The 19819-nt window shown below is 43.8% G+C and overlaps 1 protein-coding gene and 1 pseudogene across 1 annotated transcript; both read left to right on the top strand.

Annotated features, from left to right (window-relative positions):
• The first annotated feature begins 3836 nt into the window (after positions 1 to 3836).
• Positions 3837 to 14637, top strand: LOC117484554 (annotated as a pseudogene).
• Positions 14638 to 16963: 2326 nt separating this feature from the next.
• LOC117484544 (tripartite motif-containing protein 35-like) lies at positions 16964 to 19558 on the top strand. The gene has a single exon (XM_034132972.1). The coding sequence runs from the start codon at positions 17183 to 17185 to the stop codon at positions 18566 to 18568; it is 1386 nt and encodes a 461-aa protein (XP_033988863.1). The 5' UTR covers positions 16964 to 17182; the 3' UTR covers positions 18569 to 19558.
• Positions 19559 to 19819: the final 261 nt, after the last annotated feature.

The following is a 19819-nucleotide window of genomic DNA, read 5'->3' as shown; positions in this document are numbered from 1 at the left end:
TAAGGCAAAAAACGTTCAATTACCTGGGAATATTCAGATATTGTTCAATGAAAGACAAGGGAATTATTATTTACGGGGTTCATTTATATTCACTAATGTTAGGGTGCGCACAACAAAGAGAAGTTTTTGTGTTTCTGTTTGTGGGGTGAAGATCTGGAACAATTTGAGTGAAGAGCTAAAGGGATGTCCAAACATAAAACTATTCAAAAAGAGGTATAAAGACACAATTCTCACAAGGTACATGATAGATGAAACTGCTAAACCATAACTGTTTATATTCTTGTTTTGTATTCTATTTATGAATTTGTGTTTGTATGAATTTGTGTATGTATATATGTATATATATAAATATATAGAGACCATTGTCCTAACTTGCCTGTATATATTATATGAATGATTATATAAATGATTCAAGATTATAAGTATACGTTTATATTGTATGTTAACATATATTAAGATGTAAAAAAAAAAAAAAAAAAAAAGGGAGAAGGGGTCAGATTAAATAAGTGTAAACTTCTTCCGACCCCTTTTCGGACGTGTAATTAGCTAAAGCTTTGTTGTTTATTGATATCAGACAATGATACTACAGATTATTCAATTATTAATTAAATGTTTCGTTTTGTTATTGCATTCATTTGTATAGTACTGTATCATGTCTGTATCACCTTTTGTATCATTTGTATTTTCTTTGGTTTTACACGCTCGAAAAAAATAAACCTTTTTTGTAACTCTTAGTGTGGTTGTCTTATTCTTAAAGTATACATACATTACATACATACATACATACAATTACCCCAAAAATATGATAATTTCTGTGTGTATTTTTGTCCTTACCCTTAATGTTAAAGGAAAGAAGGGAGGAAAATGTTGACAATCATTTATATATCTGGCTACCTTTCTCATGTTTTTAAGGTTTCCCAAAACCGGAGAGAGGAGGAGGCAGTGGGAAGTTGCCCTAAGAAGGGACGGTTTTGTTTCCTGTGGCAGGACACTGCTCTGCAGTGATCACTTCAGTTGTGAGGACTTTGACAGGACGGGGCAGACTGTCCGGCTTAAAGATGGTGTTGTGCCAACCGTATTCAACTTCCCAGCTCATCTTCAAAGGGTATGTGTATCATTGGCCAACAAGAATTCAAGGTGTATAAGATTGATATATAAATATGTGATTAAATGTCACACTTTAGTTTTTCTTTCTGCAACTTTAGGAATAAATAATGTGTTGTGTATTACAGCACATTTTAAACACTCAAAATGTCTTTAATTATGTTTATTTTAGCCGGAAGCAACAAGAAGCACAACCACTTCAAGAAGAGCGGAAGATGAACCTCAGCCTAATGTTGTGAGTATTCTGAATGTGGCCAAGACCAGAGAGATGGTCATTGATTTCAGGAGGGTGAGGACGTCTCCTCCTCTGCCCCTGTGCATTCTGGGAGAGGATGTGGCTGTTGTGAAGGACTACAAATACCTGGGAGTGCACTTAGACAATGGGCTGAACTGGAGGATCAACACTGACGCTGTGCACAAGAAGGGGATGAGCAGACTCTATTTTCTGAGGAAGCTGAGATCCTTCCACGTGTGCAGCAAGATGCTGGAGATCTTCTACCGGTCTGTTGTGGCTAGTGCACTCTTCTTTGCTGCGGTCTGCTGGGGGGGCAGCATCAGAGCCGGTGACACCAGCAGGATCAATAAACTGATCAGGAAAGCTGGGTCAGTCATCGGCATCAAGCTGGACCCCTTTGAAGCTGTGGTGGAGAGGAGGACACTGAACAGGCTGTTGTCCATCATGGATAACCCCACCCATCCTCTCCACCTGCAGCTGGACAGTCAACGGAGCTCCTTCTCCAACAGACTGCTGCAGCTCCACAGTGCCATAACTCTGTACAACAAATCACCTCTGGCTGGAAGAGAACTCTCTGCTCCATAGTTTATCTTGAATATAACCACGTTGTACATATTACACATATACAATCTGTTCAATATTTAATATTTAACATTAATATTCCATATGACTTATATTTATGTATATAGTTAGTAGTTAAAAACTTTGGTCAGCTGTTCGACCCACTTGTCGTCTATGATTTATTGTGTTTTGCACTTTAACCACATTAGGAAAATCGCCCAAAGAAGGACCTAATTATAATTTCTGTCATAGCAAAGGTCATGCCTGCTAAACATATGTCATTAATGTTACTTTAATGAACCTTTCCTGTTGCTTCAGCATATGAAACTTTGTATCTCTCTACCTCCTTTGCCTTTTTCTGAACTTCGCAGCCCTGATACGCAGCACTATGTTCCCCACATATGTTTATGTTTGCTCAGTCTGTCTAATAAACCCATAAAATGGTTGTGAAAGAATACCAAAGCTGAGGCTGGACGATGATTGATTGTTGGTGTGCCATGTGTCACCGTGTGTCTTATTGGTTTTGTGTTATACTGTATTTTATTGTGTGCAGCTGGTCCTTATCTCCAAGACACATTTAAAACAAAATAACCTTGAACCTTGAAGCCCCATCTCTCCCCACCTGCCCCTGCTTCCTACATCCCCTCCACACCACACCAAGTTGTTCTTCTTAATTATAATTGTGGTATCTTACCTTGTGTTATTATTACATGTTATTGCATTTGTCCAGCAGGGGGCAAACTCACTCTTGGTATTAAAAAGAGCCTGTTGTACATGTTCCCACGAGGAAGTCCCGGAAGCATGTTACAAAAGTAAAACCAGTTAAATCTACTCCTATGTTGTGGACATACAATTATTGATCACAAGATACAACATATTATTGGCGACGAGGATTAAGAAGAGGATTAAGACAAGGATCAATACGGGATCAAAGAGGACATGCCGAACGGACTGGTTAGCACCTTACATGCAGGTTTGGGTCGTTAGCGGCAGCTAGCTCAAATTATTAGCAAAGTCTGCGGGTGGAGGAGAGGATTCATTGACACACAATGGCAATGATTGGCACGCTGGCACCTTTTGATGCAAAAAATCAGAAGCGGGAAGAATACTGTGAGGTATTGGAACAGTTTTTTGAGGCTAATGAAATTGAAAATGGAGACAGACAAAGAGCCATATTAATAAGTGTTGTGGGATCATCAACATACAGCCTTATGAAAAACCTCCTCAGTCCGGATAAGCCCAAGGATAAGACTTACACACAACTTGTGGAGCTGCTAAAAAATCACCTTGACCCAAAGCCTAGTGAAATTGTGCAAAGGTACAAGTTTGACTCCCGCAACCGTGAGCCCAACGAGTCAGTAATGGAATACGTGGCTGAGCTGCGTCGGTTAGCGCAGGATTGCAACTATGGTAACACTTTGCAGCAGAGGTTGAGAGACAGGATCGCCTGTGGAATAAATGAAGATCGGATTCAGAGACAACTCTTATCAGAAGCGGATTTAACATTTGAAACAGCATTATCAATTGCTGTGGCGTCAGAGACTGCAAATAAAAATGCACAGGAGATACAAAGCCAAGGGGCCACAGCTAAATGCTTCAAAATGGATAAAAAGCCACAGGAGGCTTATGCACACAGAGAACCTACCAAAGAGTGTTACAGATGCAAGGGAACCCAGCATGAAGCAGCAGACTGTAAGTTTAAACAAGAGAAATGTCATGCATGTGGTAAAATAGGACACATTGCCAGAGCTTGTCGTAGTAGATCTACACAGAATGGAAACAGCAACAAAAATGCAGACCCAAAGAGAGAAAGGAGGCAAACCACATATCACCGTTCTCATAAAGTACAAGAGCAACGGAGCCAAAGTGATAGCTCAGAAGAAGATACATTCTTACTGAATAAGATGAGGTTCAGATTGGGACGCATGAGTAAAGTGCACCTGAGACGAGTAGACCCATACATGGTTGAAGTGAAGCTGGATAGTAAGTTTGTTAACTTTGAGATAGACACTGGCTGTAGTCTCACAATAATGAATGAACAGACATTTCAAAGACTATGGAAAGACACAAAAAGTCCATGTTTGAGACCAACCAAAATCCACATCGAGTCTTATACAGGTGACCAGTGGCGTCGCCTGGCCTGGGCATCCGGGGCTTTAGCCCCGAATGTTTTTTCTGTAGCCCCGGACAATTCTCCCTCAATAATATAATACATTAACCGTGCTTTACGTGAACCTCATCATGACACAAGAGAGGACGGCAGCACTGTAATTTCCCGTGTTCAGTGAATGCAACAGAGGCATGACACCAGACCAATCAGAGAGTTGCATGGAAATAAACGTGTGTCATTCAAGCTCGGCTCTGTGTGTGTGTGGCAATAGCGCATGTGAGAGAGAGAGAGAGAGAGGGGGAGAGAGGGAGAGAGGGAGAGAGGGGGAGGGAGAGACCGGTGTCAGCATGGACCGTGTTGTTAGCATCTGGTTAGCTAGCTGCACTAACGGACATAAGGAGCTGTTTGTTCCACAACAAGCTGGAGGAGAGTCCTCTGCTGACAGACTGAGAGACTCAGGTGAGCTAAAGGACTCTCTGAGTGTTTAGATACATAACTTTAGTCTAAGTTATCTCAGTGGGTCTCAAACGGTTTGGTCACAAATTATTCAAAAGATTATTTCCGCGGCACACCTTCATATGATCATTATAGTTATTAAAAAAAAGAGAATAAAGGAAAAACAGTTATGAAATACTATATGGCAGTAAAACAAGAATAGAGTTTAAAAGGGGAGTGATTAGTAAAATATCCATAAAGAAAAAGTACATCTGTTTACAGTTCTGTTTCATATGGGTGTTGAGAGAGGTATCCATAGATCTCTTCATTTTGCTCTCAAAGTGCACCAGATTGATGCATTTAACTTCAATATTTAAAAAAAAAATCTTCCCGGGGGACCATCCCCCCGGACCCCCCACGAGGAGGTGAGCCCCCCACTCATAAAAAATACCACTTTACCCCTGCCTATATGCCGTGAGCTGATTATCGAGCCTTCATTGTAACAGTCGCGGGTGTACTGTGTGTGTGCGTGTGGGGAGTGTTGCAGTAAAAAATGCCACTGTAGTGCCGCAGCCACTGTGGGCTAAGCCCCGAATGTTTTCAGGTCCAGGCGACGCCCCTGCAGGTGACCCTGTTAATGTGGTCGGAGCTGCCCTTGTTAAAGTGAAATACAAACGTCAAAGGCGGTACTTGCCCCTCATTGTGGTTAAAGGGGACGGCCCCAGCCTGCTGGGAAGAGGCTGGCTGGAGGAAATACATCTGAGTTGGAAAGAAATCAAGCTCAGACACAAATCCTGAGTCCTGAAACACCTGAAGACAGAGGACAAATCGCTGCAGCAAGTACTGAGCAAACATGAAAATGTCTTCAAAGAGGAGCTTGGCACACTGAAAGGTATGAAAGCTACCATCCATGTAAAGGCTGATGCAGTCCCTCGTTTCTTCCGTCCGAGGTCTGTCCCGTACGCCATGCGCACCAAAGTAGATTCCTGCGTAAGGTGCCGTGCTGGTGGCTGCCTGTTGCATGCAGCTCCCGGTGTTTTATTGTTCTTTGTCTTTTTGTTTACTTTTATTCTCTTAGTTGTACTTTTTTCTTTGGATATTTATTTTGTTTTGCAGCGAACTATGGCCACGTTTTACTTCGAACGTTTTCTGGTCATTCTTCTGCTACTTTTTTCACTTTTTGTGTCGGAGAGCCATGCTCAGAGGAGTGATGGCATTGTTTACACGCGTGAGCAGCTGATTGCGCTGTGCCGACCCGTGCTGCTGCCCGGAGCCAGGCATGACATCCCGGAGGAGCTTCGGAGGCTCAAGCGGGGCTGCAGAGCTGGGGCCAAGCTGAGGATGAAGAAGAAGATGAGGTACAAACCCTGTGTACCGGCCATCATAATGGGGAACGTGAGGTCTTTGGGGAATAAGATGGACGAGCTCCGCGTGCTGACGAAGACGCAGTGGGAATACCGTGAGTGTAGCATCATGTGTTTTACCGAGACTTGGTTGCACTCGCTCATCCCGGATAATAACACGGCTCTCCCCGGCTTCACGAGTGTTCGGGCGGACAGGGACGTTATTCTGAGCGGTAAAAAGAAAGGAGGAGGGATTGCACTGTATGTGAACGAACGATGGTGTAATCCTGGACATGTTACTGTGAAGGAGCGTTTCTGTAGCCCGGACATTGAACTGCTAGCTGTGGGATTACGTCCATTTTATCTACCTAGAGAACTTTATTCTGTCATCGTAGTTGCTGTCTATATTCCACCGAACGCGGACGCGGAGGTGGCTGGTGACGTCATTCACTCCTCTGTGGCCAAACTCCAAACTCTTCACCCAAATGCATTCATAACAATAACTGGGGATTTTAACCGTGCAAAACTGGACAAATCTCTGCCTACATTCACTCAGTATGTGAAATGCCCCACCAGGGGAAATAATACTCTGGATCTTCTATATGCTAATACCAAGAATGCATATTGTGCCACTGCCCTCCCCCCCCTGGGCAGATCTGACCACAACCTCGTCTTTTTGGCTCCTAAATATGTCCCACTGGTGCAGAGGCAGCCTGTATCCACCAGGACTGTGAGGAAATGGACTCCAGGGGCTAATGAGGCTCTACAGGACTGCTTCGAGACCACTGACTGGGACGTGCTTTGTGTGCCACATGGAGAGGACATCAATAATATGACTGACTGCATCACAGAATACATCAACTTCTGTGAACAAACAATATTACCGGCTAAAACTGTCAACTGTTTCCCCAATAATAAACCCTGGATTACTAGTGACCTGAAAACTCTTTTAAATAAGAAAAAGGAAGCTTATAAGTCTGGGGACAAATCAATGCTGAAGAGTATCCAGCATCAACTGAGAGACAATTTGAGGAGGGGCAGAGATTCGTACAGGAAGAAGCTGGAGACTAAGCTCCAGCAGAACAATAGCAGGGATGTCTGGGCTGGGATGAAGGCTATCACTGGCTTCAAAGGGAGAGACAGACTGACTGTGGGCACCCTGGAGAGGGCCAACGAGCTGAACACCTTCTTCAATAGGTTTAGCTCTCCGCCCGCTGCTGTCTCCTCCACTTCCTCTTCTCACCTCACCTCCTCCTCTCAGCCTGGCGTCAACATCCCCCCTCTGCTCACCACCTACACTTCACACCTCTCCTCCACCACCCAGCCTGGCTTCTGCACCCCCCCTCTGCTCACATTGCCGCTGACCCCCCCCCCCCCCCTCTGCTCATCTTGCCTCAGCCCCCCCCCCCTCTATCCCCCCTGCCATCAAGCCCCCCCCCCCGCTTCACTGTGAGCACAGGACAGGTCCAGAGTCAGATGGAAAAACTCCACCAAGGCAAGGCTGCTGGCCCTGATGGTATCAGCCCCAGGGTCCTGAGGACCTGTGCACGCCAGCTGGCTCCTGTTCTCCAGTATATATTCAACCTGAGCCTGCACTTGGAGACCATCCCGGTGCTGTGGAAGACATCATGCGTTGTTCCGGTCCCTAAAAAGACAACTCCTTCTGGGCTCAATGACTATCGCCCTGTAGCACTCACATCTCATGTGATGAAGGTGCTTGAGAGACTGGTCTTGGCCCATCTCAGACCGCAGGTGAGATCATTCCTTGACCCTCTGCAATTTGCCTACCAGCCTCACCTGGGGGTGGACGATGCCATTATTTACCTGCTGCAGCGTGCTCACTCATACCTGAATGGATCGGGTTGCACTGTGAGAATCACCTTTTTTGATTTCTCCAGTGCATTCAACACGATCCAGCCTCGGCTACTGAGTGACAAGCTGCAGGCTATGAGGGTAAACTCGTCCACCATCTCCTGGATTACCAACTACCTCACGGACAGACCACAGTACGTCCGGCTGGGCAGTGTGCTGTCTGATGTGGTGGTTGGTAGTATTGGAGCCCCACAGGGGACTGTGCTGTCTCCTTTCCTGTTCACCTTATACACCTCTGACTTTCTATACAACTCAGAGTCATGCCACCTGCAGAAGTTTTCGGATGACTCTGCAGTGGTAGGGTGTATAAGGGATGGACGGGAGGAGGAGTACAGAGCGCTGGTGGGTGATTTTGTTGAGTGGACTGGAAGAAATCATCTGCTTTTGAATGTGGCCAAGACCAGAGAGATGGTCATTGATTTCAGGAGGAAGAGGACATCTCCTCCTCTGCCCCTGTGCATTCTGGGAGAGGATGTGGCAGTTGTGGAGGTCTACAAGTACCTGGGAGTGCACTTAGACAATGGGCTGAACTGGAGGATCAACACTGACGCTGTGTACAAGAAGGGGATGAGCAGACTCTATTTTCTGAGGAAGCTGAGATCCTTCAACGTATGCAGTAAGATGCTGGAGATCTTCTATCAGTCTGTTGTGGCTAGTGCACTCTTCTTTGCTGCGGTCTGCTGGGGGGGCAGCATCAGAGCCGGTGACACCTGCAGGATCAATAAACTGATCAGGAAAGCTGGGTCAGTCATCGGCATCAAGCTGGAACCCTTTGAAGCTGTGGTGGAGAGGAGGACACTGAACAGGCTGTTGTCCATCATGGATAACCCCACCCATCCTCTCCACCTGCAGCTGGACAGTCAACGGAGCTCCTTCTCCAACAGAATGCTGCAGCTCCCCTGTCTCAAGGACAGATACTGGAAAACATTCCTGCCCACTGCAATAACACTGTACAACAAATCACCTCTGGCTGGAAGAGAACTCTCTGCTCCATAGTTTCTCTAGAAATAAAACCACCTTGTACATTTTACTCACACATAATCTGTTTCATATTTAATACTCCATAATTCCATATATTTTGAATATATATATATTTGTATATATATATAATATCTGTATGTATATTTTCTATTTTGTATTTTGACATGTATATTTTATATTTTATTTTATATTTTATTTTATTTTATTTCTATTCTTGTATATTTTGTTTTATTGTAAAATGCCTTTTATGCTGCTGTAACAAAAACAATTTCCCAATTTGGGATCAATAAAGTACGATCTATCTATCTATCTATCTAGATGAAGAAATAGACAGATTGTTGAAAGAAGGAGTAATCTCACCTGTTAAACATGCAGAATGGGCAGCACCAGTGGTTCCAATACTGAAGCCTGTTGGGACAGTAAGGCTATGTGGAGACTACAAGCTCACTGTAAATACAGTTTCCTCACTTGAACAATACCCCATACCCCGAATGGAAGACCTGTTTGCAGCACTGACAGGAGGAAAACAGTTCACAAAGTTGGACATGAGTCATGCATACCAGCAAATACTCATGGATGATGAATCAAAGAAATACTTAACAGTGAATACGCACAGAGGCTTATTCACATACAACAGACTGCCTTTTGGAGTAGCATCAGCCCCAGCTATATTTCAGAGGACAATGGAAGGTCTCCTGCGAGGCATTCCTTTTGTGGCAGTGTATTTAGATGACATCCTGGTGAGCGGTGTGGATGAGGAAGACCATCTGCAGAACCTCGAGACAGTGTTGGCAAAGCTGGAGGAGGCAGGATTGCGTCTGAGAAGGAGCAAGTGCACTTTCCTGGAAGAGGAAGTGGAATATCTGGGACATCGAGTGGACGCACAGGCACTTCACCCTGTGGAAAAGAAAGTCAAAGCCATCATGGAGGCTCCCAACCCCACACATGTTACTGAACTCAAGTCGTACTTAGGTTTGCTAAATTACTATAACAAATTTCTGCCAAACTTAGCTACACTATTGGCACCACTGCATGAGCTCCTGCGACAAGATGTGCGATGGACATGGCAAAAGAAACAGGAAGAGGCTTTTAAAAAATCAAAGGCCCTGTTAAACTCAGCAGAAGTGTTGGTGCATTACTCTGCTGACCGAGAGTTAATTATGTCATGTGATGCGTCACCTTACGGGGTGGGCGCTGTTTTATCACACGTAATGGACGATGGAACTGAACGTCCTTTGGGGTTCATGTCGCGTACCCTAGCGCCTGCTGAAAATAATTACTCACAGCTGGACAAAGAAGGCTTAGCAGTTATATTTGGAATCAAGAAATTCCACAAGTACTTGTATGGTCGAACTTTCACCATCTATACAGACACAAGCCACTGATCTCTCTCTTCAACGAAAAGAAACCCATTCCACAGATGGGTTCCCCTAGAGTTCAGAGATGGGCAGTGCACCTGAGTGCCTATGAGTATCACATTGTGTACAAACCAGGAAAGAACAACGCTAATGCGGATGCATTAAGCAGACTGCCGCTGTCGGAAGATGTGCGAGAGAGTGAGACCGCAGAACAAGTGCTCATGATTGATCTTCTGGATGACACACTCGTGGACACAGCCAAAATAAAACACTGGACAGCTAAGGATGTAATATTGTCTCAAGTTCATGGTTATGTCCTGTCGGGATGGCCTTCAGTGACTGAGGCTCCTCTCAAGCCGTTTCATCAGAGGAGAGAAGAACTGAGTGTGAGGGATGGCTGCGTGCTCTGGGGAGCCAGAGTCATCGTACCAAACAAAGGCAGGGAAAAGATATTGAAAGTACTGCACCAAACACATTCCGGCATGTCAAAGATGAAAGGTCTGGCTAGATCTTATGTATGGTGGCCGGGGATGGACCAGGATGTAGAAAAGGAAGTGCAGTCTTGTGAGGAGTGCCAAAAGCACCACAAGTCACCACCATCAGCACCATTACATCCCTGGGAGTGGCCGGAGTCTCCCTGGACGAGAATTCATGTGGACTATGCAGGCCCTTTCCTGGGAGAGATGTTTCTACTGATAGTGGATGCTCACTCAAAATGGATGGATATTTATCCAGTGAAGTCAGCTACATCACAGGTGACCATTGAAAAGCTGCGTCAGAGTTTCAGTGTTTTTGGACTGCCAAAAATGTTGGTGTCAGACAACGGAACCTGTTTCACAAGTGCTGAATTTGAGACTTTCATGAAACAAAATGGCATCCGCCATGTGAGGTCAGGACCGTTTCCCCCGTCTTCTAATGGGCTGGCAGAGAGGGCGGTCCAAACCTTCAAAGGGGGGATGAAAAAGATGAAAGGTGAAACATTGCAAACTAGACTGTCAAGGTTTCTGTTCAGTTACCGCATCACACCTCACGCGACCACAGGCGTGTCGCCTGCAGAGTTGATGATGTCAAGGAGACTCAGATCTGCATTAGACCTGCTCCTGCCAGATGTGAAAACAAGAGTGCAGCAAAAACAACTAAAACAGAAACAGTCCCATGACACAAACAGGAAACTGAGAAGTTTCTCACCTGGGGATAAAGTGTTCATCAGAAACTACTCTTATGGACCTAAATGGATCGCTGCGGTCATCGAGAGCTCATCAGGTCCAGTGTCATATACAGTGATCATTGGAAGTGGTCAAGTCGTGAAGCGGCATGTGGATCAAGTAAGAGCCAGATTAACAGACACCGTCCCCTTAGAGCCGGTGCTGGACTCCAACAGAGACACTGTGGTTCCAGTGACAATCGAGCAAGAAGGACCTCCTGCAAGTGAGCCAGTGGTTCTGTGTACTCCGGTCCCGCCGGACTTGCCTGCTACACCCGTGGTGAGACGATCAGAGCGCGAGAGACAGCCACCTGTATACCTGAAAGACTTTGTTAAATAGATCAAGAGATGTTCCATTATTAGAGCAGCATAGTTCTCTGATCTCACTTTAAGGAAAGGTTTAGAATGTTCATCTTTGAAAGTGAAATGGTTTATGCCAGTACCTCGAAATGTTGTGTAACGGGAGTATGTTATACCCCCACCTTCGGGAAGTATTGCTAGCTTAAAGGGGGGGAAATGTGGTATCTTACCTTGTGTTATTATTACATGTTATTGCATTTGTCCAGCAAGGGGGCAAACTCACTCTTGGTATTAAAAGAGCCTGTTGAACATGTTCCCACGAGGAAGTCCCGGAAACATGTTACAAAAGTAAAACCAGTTAAATCTACTCCTATGTTGTGGACATACAATTATTGATCACAAGATACAACAATAATAATACATTTATTTTGGGGGGCCGCCTTTCATAACACCCAAGGACACCTTACAGGGCATAGGGGCAATATAGGGAACCATTAAAACAGTGGATTTAGTGAGATATCAGCCGGGGTAAGACAAACAACAGTAAATGGACTACAGAAGGACACAAAAGGACACAGGGTACAGTTTATATTATTCTTGGGCTTTTTTCGACTACAAGAACTCAGCGCACCGTGCTGTGAAGTGGTAACGTATTTCAAAGGTTCTGGATTTGTTTACAAATCTAGAAACTAAATACAAAACTAGGACGATATGAAGATCTCATGTCAAAAATAATTGTGACAAATGAGACAGAACTGGCCTGTCTGTGAGCTCATTTTATGTTGGTTTGGTACTTCTGATAAAGGTGTGAATATCTAAATAATATACCACCATATGCTATTGTCATTAGTTGTGTCCCTGTTCTTCAAGCTAAGGCATTGCTAAATTAACAACTCTTGGCTTACAGAGTGGTAACATGAGACCGATTTTTATATATAAAATATAAATATATTTTAATTTTATAATTTATTTTAAATATTAACAATATAATAAAATAAATGGAAATATATACACCGGCAAATATTTAATATAAATACCTTGTGTGTGTGTGTATAGCTATTGCTTTATCTGCTTAATGTTATTTTCATATGAAAGTCCATGATTATAAGTATGCAGTATCATAACTACATCTTTGATGTTTATAAAAAACCAAACCGTTTGAAAATTGGTTGAAAATTGAGCAAGCTATGGTTATTTAAATAGTAAACCATAATGTTATGAATGAGAGCACTGCCAGTAGCAAGATGGCGGCCATGTGGCAACGTCGGTCTCCATTGGCCAGCAGCGCGGGTGAGTCATCTAGTGTTTATATATTATCTATGATCTTGCCCCCTTGGTAAAACAACACGCGGGGGATACATCATTATTTGCACCAGCAACATGGCTGAATATCAAGCACTTTGGCCATGGTCGGCAAGTAATATACAGTACATTCATCTGGCACTCCTGGCAGACTCTCTCCAACACAAAAAAGGGACACAAACTAAAAAAGGAGAATATTGGGCTATTGGCTCTACGGTGTCTCTTGCTCTCGGGTGATATCCACCCGTGTCCGGGTCCCGGCGTTGCTTCCATCGACCGGACAGCTGGCGGCCCGGCCGCCGAGCTCCACACGCCGCCGGCCGGTTTCCGAAGAGGCTGGCTAGCTGGACAGCTAGCACCACCAGCGGGTCTCTGCGGTGTCACGCTGACGGCTGCCGACCTAGCAGCAGGACCTCTACCCACACCGTCGGAGGACTGCGGGTCCACACCGAGGCCTGGTAGCCGAGTAGCAGAGATCCACACACAACCATCTAACCCCAGAAGAGGCCGGATAGCTCCCACACCACTGGAGAGCTGCAGGTTCGCCCCGAGGGCTGGCGGCCTAGCAGCGGAGATTTGCGCGTCGCCGGCTGGCTTCGGACGATGCGGGCTAGCGGAACAGCTAGCTCTGCCAACGGGTCTCTATGGTCTCGCACTGACAGCTACTGGCCTAGCAGCAGGGTCCATCTCCACACCACACCACACAAGTGAATGCATCATTGTTCAGATGCAGTTTAGAACAGCAGTAAGTCCATGAAATGGTTGAAACCAGAACCTCCCACATATAACTGCTGGATTCAGAGAGTGTGGGATATCCACCACATGGAGCAAATAACATTCATTACGCCTACAGAAAAACCCTAACCCTAACCCTAACCATGGTTGGTGATTGGCTAATGGTTACACAAGACAAAACATCGTTATGACATCATAAAGTGGCCAAAATCTGATCAGCTCATTTTCAGACAGGTTTTTATATAAATGGATCAGGACAAAAAGAGAGAGAATCTTTGTTCCTGAAACTTTCAGAGTCTCTTTACACAGAGGGGACACATGTTGATGTAGAAGAGACATGAAGAAGAGGGGACACATGTTGATGTAGAAGAGACATGAAGAAGAGGGGACACATGTTGATGAAGAAGAGACATGAAGAAGAGGGGACACATGTTGATGTAGAAGAGACATGAAGAAGAGGGGACACATGTTGATGTAGAAGAGGGGACACATGTTGATGTAGAAGAGACATGAAGAAGAGGGGACACATGTTGATGTAGAAGAGACATGAAGAAGAGGGGACACATGTTGATGTAGAAGAGACATGAAGAAGAGGGGACACATGTTGATGTAGAAGAGACATGAAGAAGAGGGGACACATGTTGATGTAGAAGAGGGGACACATGTTGATGTAGAAGAGACATGAAGAAGAGGGGACACATGTTGATGTAGAAGAGACATGAAGAAGAGGGGACACATGTTGATGTAGAAGAGACATGAAGAAGAGGGGACACATGTTGATGTAGAAGAGACATGAAGAAGAGGGGACACATGTTGATGTAGAAGAGACATGAAGAAGAGGGGACACATGTTGATGTAGAAGAGACATGAAGAAGAGGGGACACGTGTTGATGTAGAAGAGACAGGAAAAAGAGGATTTTGCATAATACGTGACCTTTAAAATTCCGGCACAATATATTGATTATTTCTCCCAGGTCCCACAGCCGGCTGATGGCCAGCGAGGGGCTTTACTTCAAGCTGGTGCAGCGGCAGGTTCTGGGCATCGAGACGGGAGCAGAGGTCCTCAACCCAACGCAGGAACTCAGCTGGAAATCTGACGGAGGACAGAGGAGGAGGAGGAGGAGGAGGAGGAGGAAGAGCAGCAGCAGCAGCAGCAGCGAGGCGGAGAGAAACATGCGCTACTGAGAATAAAGTGCGGGGTTTAGGGGATTTATGCATATGAAGGGATTCAAATCGCAAAAAAAGGGACGCAAAATGAGTTCAAGACACAGAGAATCACCAAAAGGAAGACAAAATGATTTTTAAAAAGATGCAATGCTACCACAAAGAGACACGGACTTTTTAAAATTATTTTATTTATTCTACTATTTCAACAATTAGACAGTTTATCCACCCGAAAAACACACACAATTATTAGAAGTGAGAGGGCAGAAAGTAGAGTTTATACAGAGGAAGCTACAGGACACTGAAAACACTCCAGGAACTTTGTGATTACTGAACACATGGCATTCAGCTATATAATGTACACTTAGGTAGAAAAAAGAGGTTCACAATGACTACAAAGAGACAAACAATCACACAAAGGGACACTACATGGTACAGAGAGACACTACATGATACAGAGAGACACTACATCACACAAAGGGACACTACATGATACAGAGAGACACTAAATGATACAGAGAGACACTACATCACACAAAGGGACACTACATGATACAGAGAGACACTACATGATACAGAGAGACACTACATGATACAGAGAGACACTACATGATACAGAGAGACACTACATCACACAAAGGGACACTACATCACACAAAGGGACACTACATGATACAGAGAGACACTAAATGATACAGAGAGACACTACATCACTCAAAGGGACACTACATGATACAGAGAGACACTAAATGACTAAAGAAGGGAAACAAAATGAACACAAAGACACTAAAATACAGACAAATAGACACTTAACTGCTGCAAGAGGTGCAAAATGGTCACAATCAGACAGGAAATGAGATATGAAATGAACACAAAGACACATAACCACGGACACATAGACACAACACTGTTAAGAAATGGAGCAAAATGAGTACAAAGAGGTTTAAAAATGCAACCTTTTATTCAATAATCCACCTATATGTAATGTGTCGTGTCAGAATCATCTGTTAAAACACGCAGAGCAGCTCCATGGAGTTTAAATGAAGTTGAATGTATTCAAACATATCAGAGAGGAAATAATACTTGAATAAACTTGATTACTGATATGTTAGCTTTATCATGTTGCTGTTAATGTTCTGTATAAGGTTTGTTTAATGTGTCATTATCGCACTCCAGACTGATCAATGATCCATCTGTTGGTGCTTTCTTGTGTTTTGTTGCAGTAGCAGGTGCTTTGTGTTTATTGTCTGTTTAATTACATCATCATTATTTAAAGGGGACCTATCATGCAAAATGCACTTTTGTACGTCTTTTCTACATGAATATGTGTCCCCGGTGTTCCAGGGAACTCACCAAGTGTCAGAAAACACAACCCTCTCTATTTTCCTCCATACCCAAATCTCTAAAAAAGGGGCTGCAACGGATCTGATAAAAACTGATCCAGATTTGAACACTGTCCTGACGTCAGGACGGTGGCGCTACGGCTATTGGGCCAACTCCACCAATCAGGAGGAGACAGCCACGGCCATTGCCGTTTGAAAGCGCTGGAGACGCTGTAGTACATATGCCAGGCCTGTAGATGGTGCTGTTCTCACTGAATCTGCAAAAACAGGGATAAAAAAAGTGCAAATTGAGCGAAATGAGGCATTTATTTATTTAAATCCCTTTTTATTGTGTGTTTAAATACATATTATTTGACGGAAATACCATCAACTAACACATTTAATTCCCAAATGAATTTATACATTGTGCTGTACAAAGTACTCAGAGGTGGAAGAAGTACCTGAGTAAAAGTAGAAGTACTCAGATATTGTACTTGAGTAAAAGTAGAAGTACTCAGATCTTGTACTTGATTAAAAGTAGAAGTACTCAGATCTTGTACTTAGTATGGACTGGGATAAATATAGCTGGAGTTCTGTCCTAGCAGGTTGGATCATGGACAAACATTTGTATTTGTATTTAGTTACAAAAAGGCAGATTTATCTTAGTTTTGTAACCCTATGTTGGAGTTGAGGTACTGTATTTTCAGACATATTTAAAAAACATTTCAAACATAATTGTTGAAGAAGCATGACAAAGAAAACAGAGACAGACGCAGTGTACAGATGACTCATGCGTTTTGAATGAAACTCAACCTGATATACTGTCATGATGAAGCTCCACCTATCACCTGACTCGCATGTGACTAACCAGGAAACAGGTTGTTATTCTGCCTCGCTGAGACGACACACACACACACACACACACACACACCCACACACACACACACACACGGACTATAAGATTCAACTTCACACCAAACACACCTCTTCCACTGAGAGGACGTCAACAGGAGGGAATACTGGAATACCTTCCACTTCAAGCAGCTGCTGAATCCACACACTGAGAGTTTGACCAGAACAAAGACTCAAAGTGAAAGTAAGTCTCAGGGAACAGGGAGCAGCTGCTGCTGAGTTTACTGCTTCACTCACAGACAACATGGCTTCCAGATTAGAGGAAGATCTCTGCTGTACTGTCTGCCATGACATCTTTAAAGATCCTGTGGTCCTGTCATGCAGCCACAGCTTCTGTAGAGACTGTCTGCAGAACTGGTGGACGGAGAATGTCATCAAAGAGTGTCCACTTTGTAAGAGACCTTCAGTTTATGAACCTCCCTGTAACCTGGTGTTAAAGAACCTGTGTGAGAGTTTCCTACAGGAGAGAGGTCAGAGATCTCCAGAGGCTCTCTGCAGTCTGCACTCTGAGAAACTCAAACTCTTCTGTCTGGACCATCAGCAGCCAGTGTGTGTCGTCTGCAGAGATTCAAAGATCCACAAAAAACACAGTTTCAAACCCATCGATGAAGCTGCTCAGGATCTCAAAGAGGAGCTTCAGGAAACTCTGCAGTCCTTCAAGGAGAAGTTAGAGACTTTTGAAGAAGTTAAAGTGAAGTTTGATCAAACAGCAGAACACCTGAAGGTCCAGGCTCGACGCACAGAGACGCAGATTAAGAAGCAGTTTAAGAAGCTTCACCAGTTTCTAGAAGAGGAAGAGGAGGCCAGGATGGCTGCACTGAGGGAGGAAGAGGAGCAGAAGAGGAGGATGATGGAGGAGAAGATGGAGGCTGTGAGCAGAGAGATAGCAGCTCTTTCACACACAGTCAGAGCCACAGAGGAGGAGCTGAGAGCTGAAGACGTCTCCTTCCTGCACAACTACAAGGCTGCAGTGGAGAGGCTGCAGCGCCCCCTGCTGGAGGATCCACAGCTGCCCTCAGGAGCTCTGATAGACCAGGCCAAACACCTGGGCAACCTCAGCTTCAACATCTGGAGCAAGATGAAGGACTTGGTGTCCTACTCTCCTCTCATCCTGGACCCAAACACTGCTGATCCAGAACTCATCCTGTCTGAAGATCTGACCAGTGTGAGAGGAGGAGGAAAGGAGGAACTTCCTGATAATCCAGAGAGATTTGATAACTTCTCTGTCCTGAGCTCTGAGGGCTTTAACTCAGGGACTCACAGCTGGGATGTCCAGGTTAGAGACAATACATGCTGGGATCTGGGTGTGTTAGCAGAGTCTGTCCAGAGGAAGGGATACATATGGTCTGGATTATGGAGAATAGATTATTATGATGGTAATTACTCAGCATGGTCACCATCAGATCCAGAAACTCCTCTCAGCCTGCAGAAGGAGCTTCAGAGGGTCAGAGTGAATCTGGACTGGAACAGAGGAAAGCTGTCGTTCTCTGATCCTGACACTAACACACACATACACACCTTCACACACACTTTCTCTGAGAGGCTGTTTCCATACATTCGCAATTGGGATGGACCCCCACTCAAGGTGTTACCAATGAAGGTCTCTGTGACTGTAAAACAACAGATATAGATGATGATGATGATGATGATGATGATGATGATGATGATGAAGATGATGATGATGATGACGATACTTGTATCACCTACAATTCTGAGACTTGTTTAAGGCAGGAAGATTTATCTTGAAAATGCTCCACTTGGAAGATAATGTGTAACTCGTCTAAATATGTAAATGCTCACCTGACTAAAGCGAGCGCTGACAGAGTGATCACAGGTTTAGCCAAGTACTCCATGCTCTGGTGCACCACGATGCTGTCGACCGCTTTCCCGTAGTAGTACGGGATGAAGGCCTCACCTGCAGGACAAAAGGACAAATAAATATCATGTTAGTTTCATGTAAATATCATGTAAATATCATGTGAATAAGAGCTGGACACAAACAGGGGTTTCTGGGTCTTAACCGTTCTGATATTTCACATCATCAATTAGCAAGTAAATTGCACAAGATCTGAGTACTTCTAAGTAAAAAAACGTTTTCAAATGTTTTATTTTTTGGGGTGACAAACAAAAAGCAACACCAGGGTAACTTTTTTGTAACCCTTTAAAACAAACTAATAACAAAGAAAATGTTTAAAAAATGACAAAGTAAATAAAACAATAATAACATATGTTTCATAATGACTTCAGAGTTTGATTGACAAAAAAAAGATATTGTCAACTCTATTAGTAGATTGTAATTTATAAAACGTGTAATACATCCAAAATATCTTTCTAGCCACTTAATTGCGAGGATTTGATGCTTTACTTTGTTTTATGTAATGAACATGGAGGATTGAGAACATGTTTGGTTAAAATGGGTCTAATAATGGATATTTTGATATACACCAATAATGATTATGAGTCAAAGTATAATCTGCAGAATAATCAATGATAGCGTTTTAACAATGTTAGGAGTCACTTTAAAGGTGCAGGGACATGTAATGGAGCTTTCTTTTAAATTGTATTAAATGACTTATATGCAATATATCTTCAACAATAAATCCACTTTGCTCTGTCCTGATCTCTCAGTCTGTTTCTTTTATTATGTCTCTGCACATTTTTTTTTAAAAACATCGTTTTTCCTCCTTTTAGTGAATTAGTCGATATCGATATTCGATAGGAATGGATCCAACACATTGTACGTGATACCTGACGTGACGTGGCAAGATGGCGGGCCTCTGTTTGGCTACACCACTCATCTTGCACATAGATATATATAAACACTAGATGGCTCATGGGAGATTTTCCAGCGTAGCTCACCGGCCGCCATCTTGCTACAGTC

Source organism: Trematomus bernacchii, unplaced genomic scaffold (assembly GCF_902827165.1).
Source record: "Trematomus bernacchii unplaced genomic scaffold, fTreBer1.1, whole genome shotgun sequence".
NCBI classification, from domain to species: Eukaryota; Metazoa; Chordata; class Actinopteri; order Perciformes; family Nototheniidae; genus Trematomus; species Trematomus bernacchii.
The sequence above is the reverse complement of the archived record's forward strand: the minus strand, read 5'-3'. Positions and strand labels throughout refer to the sequence as shown.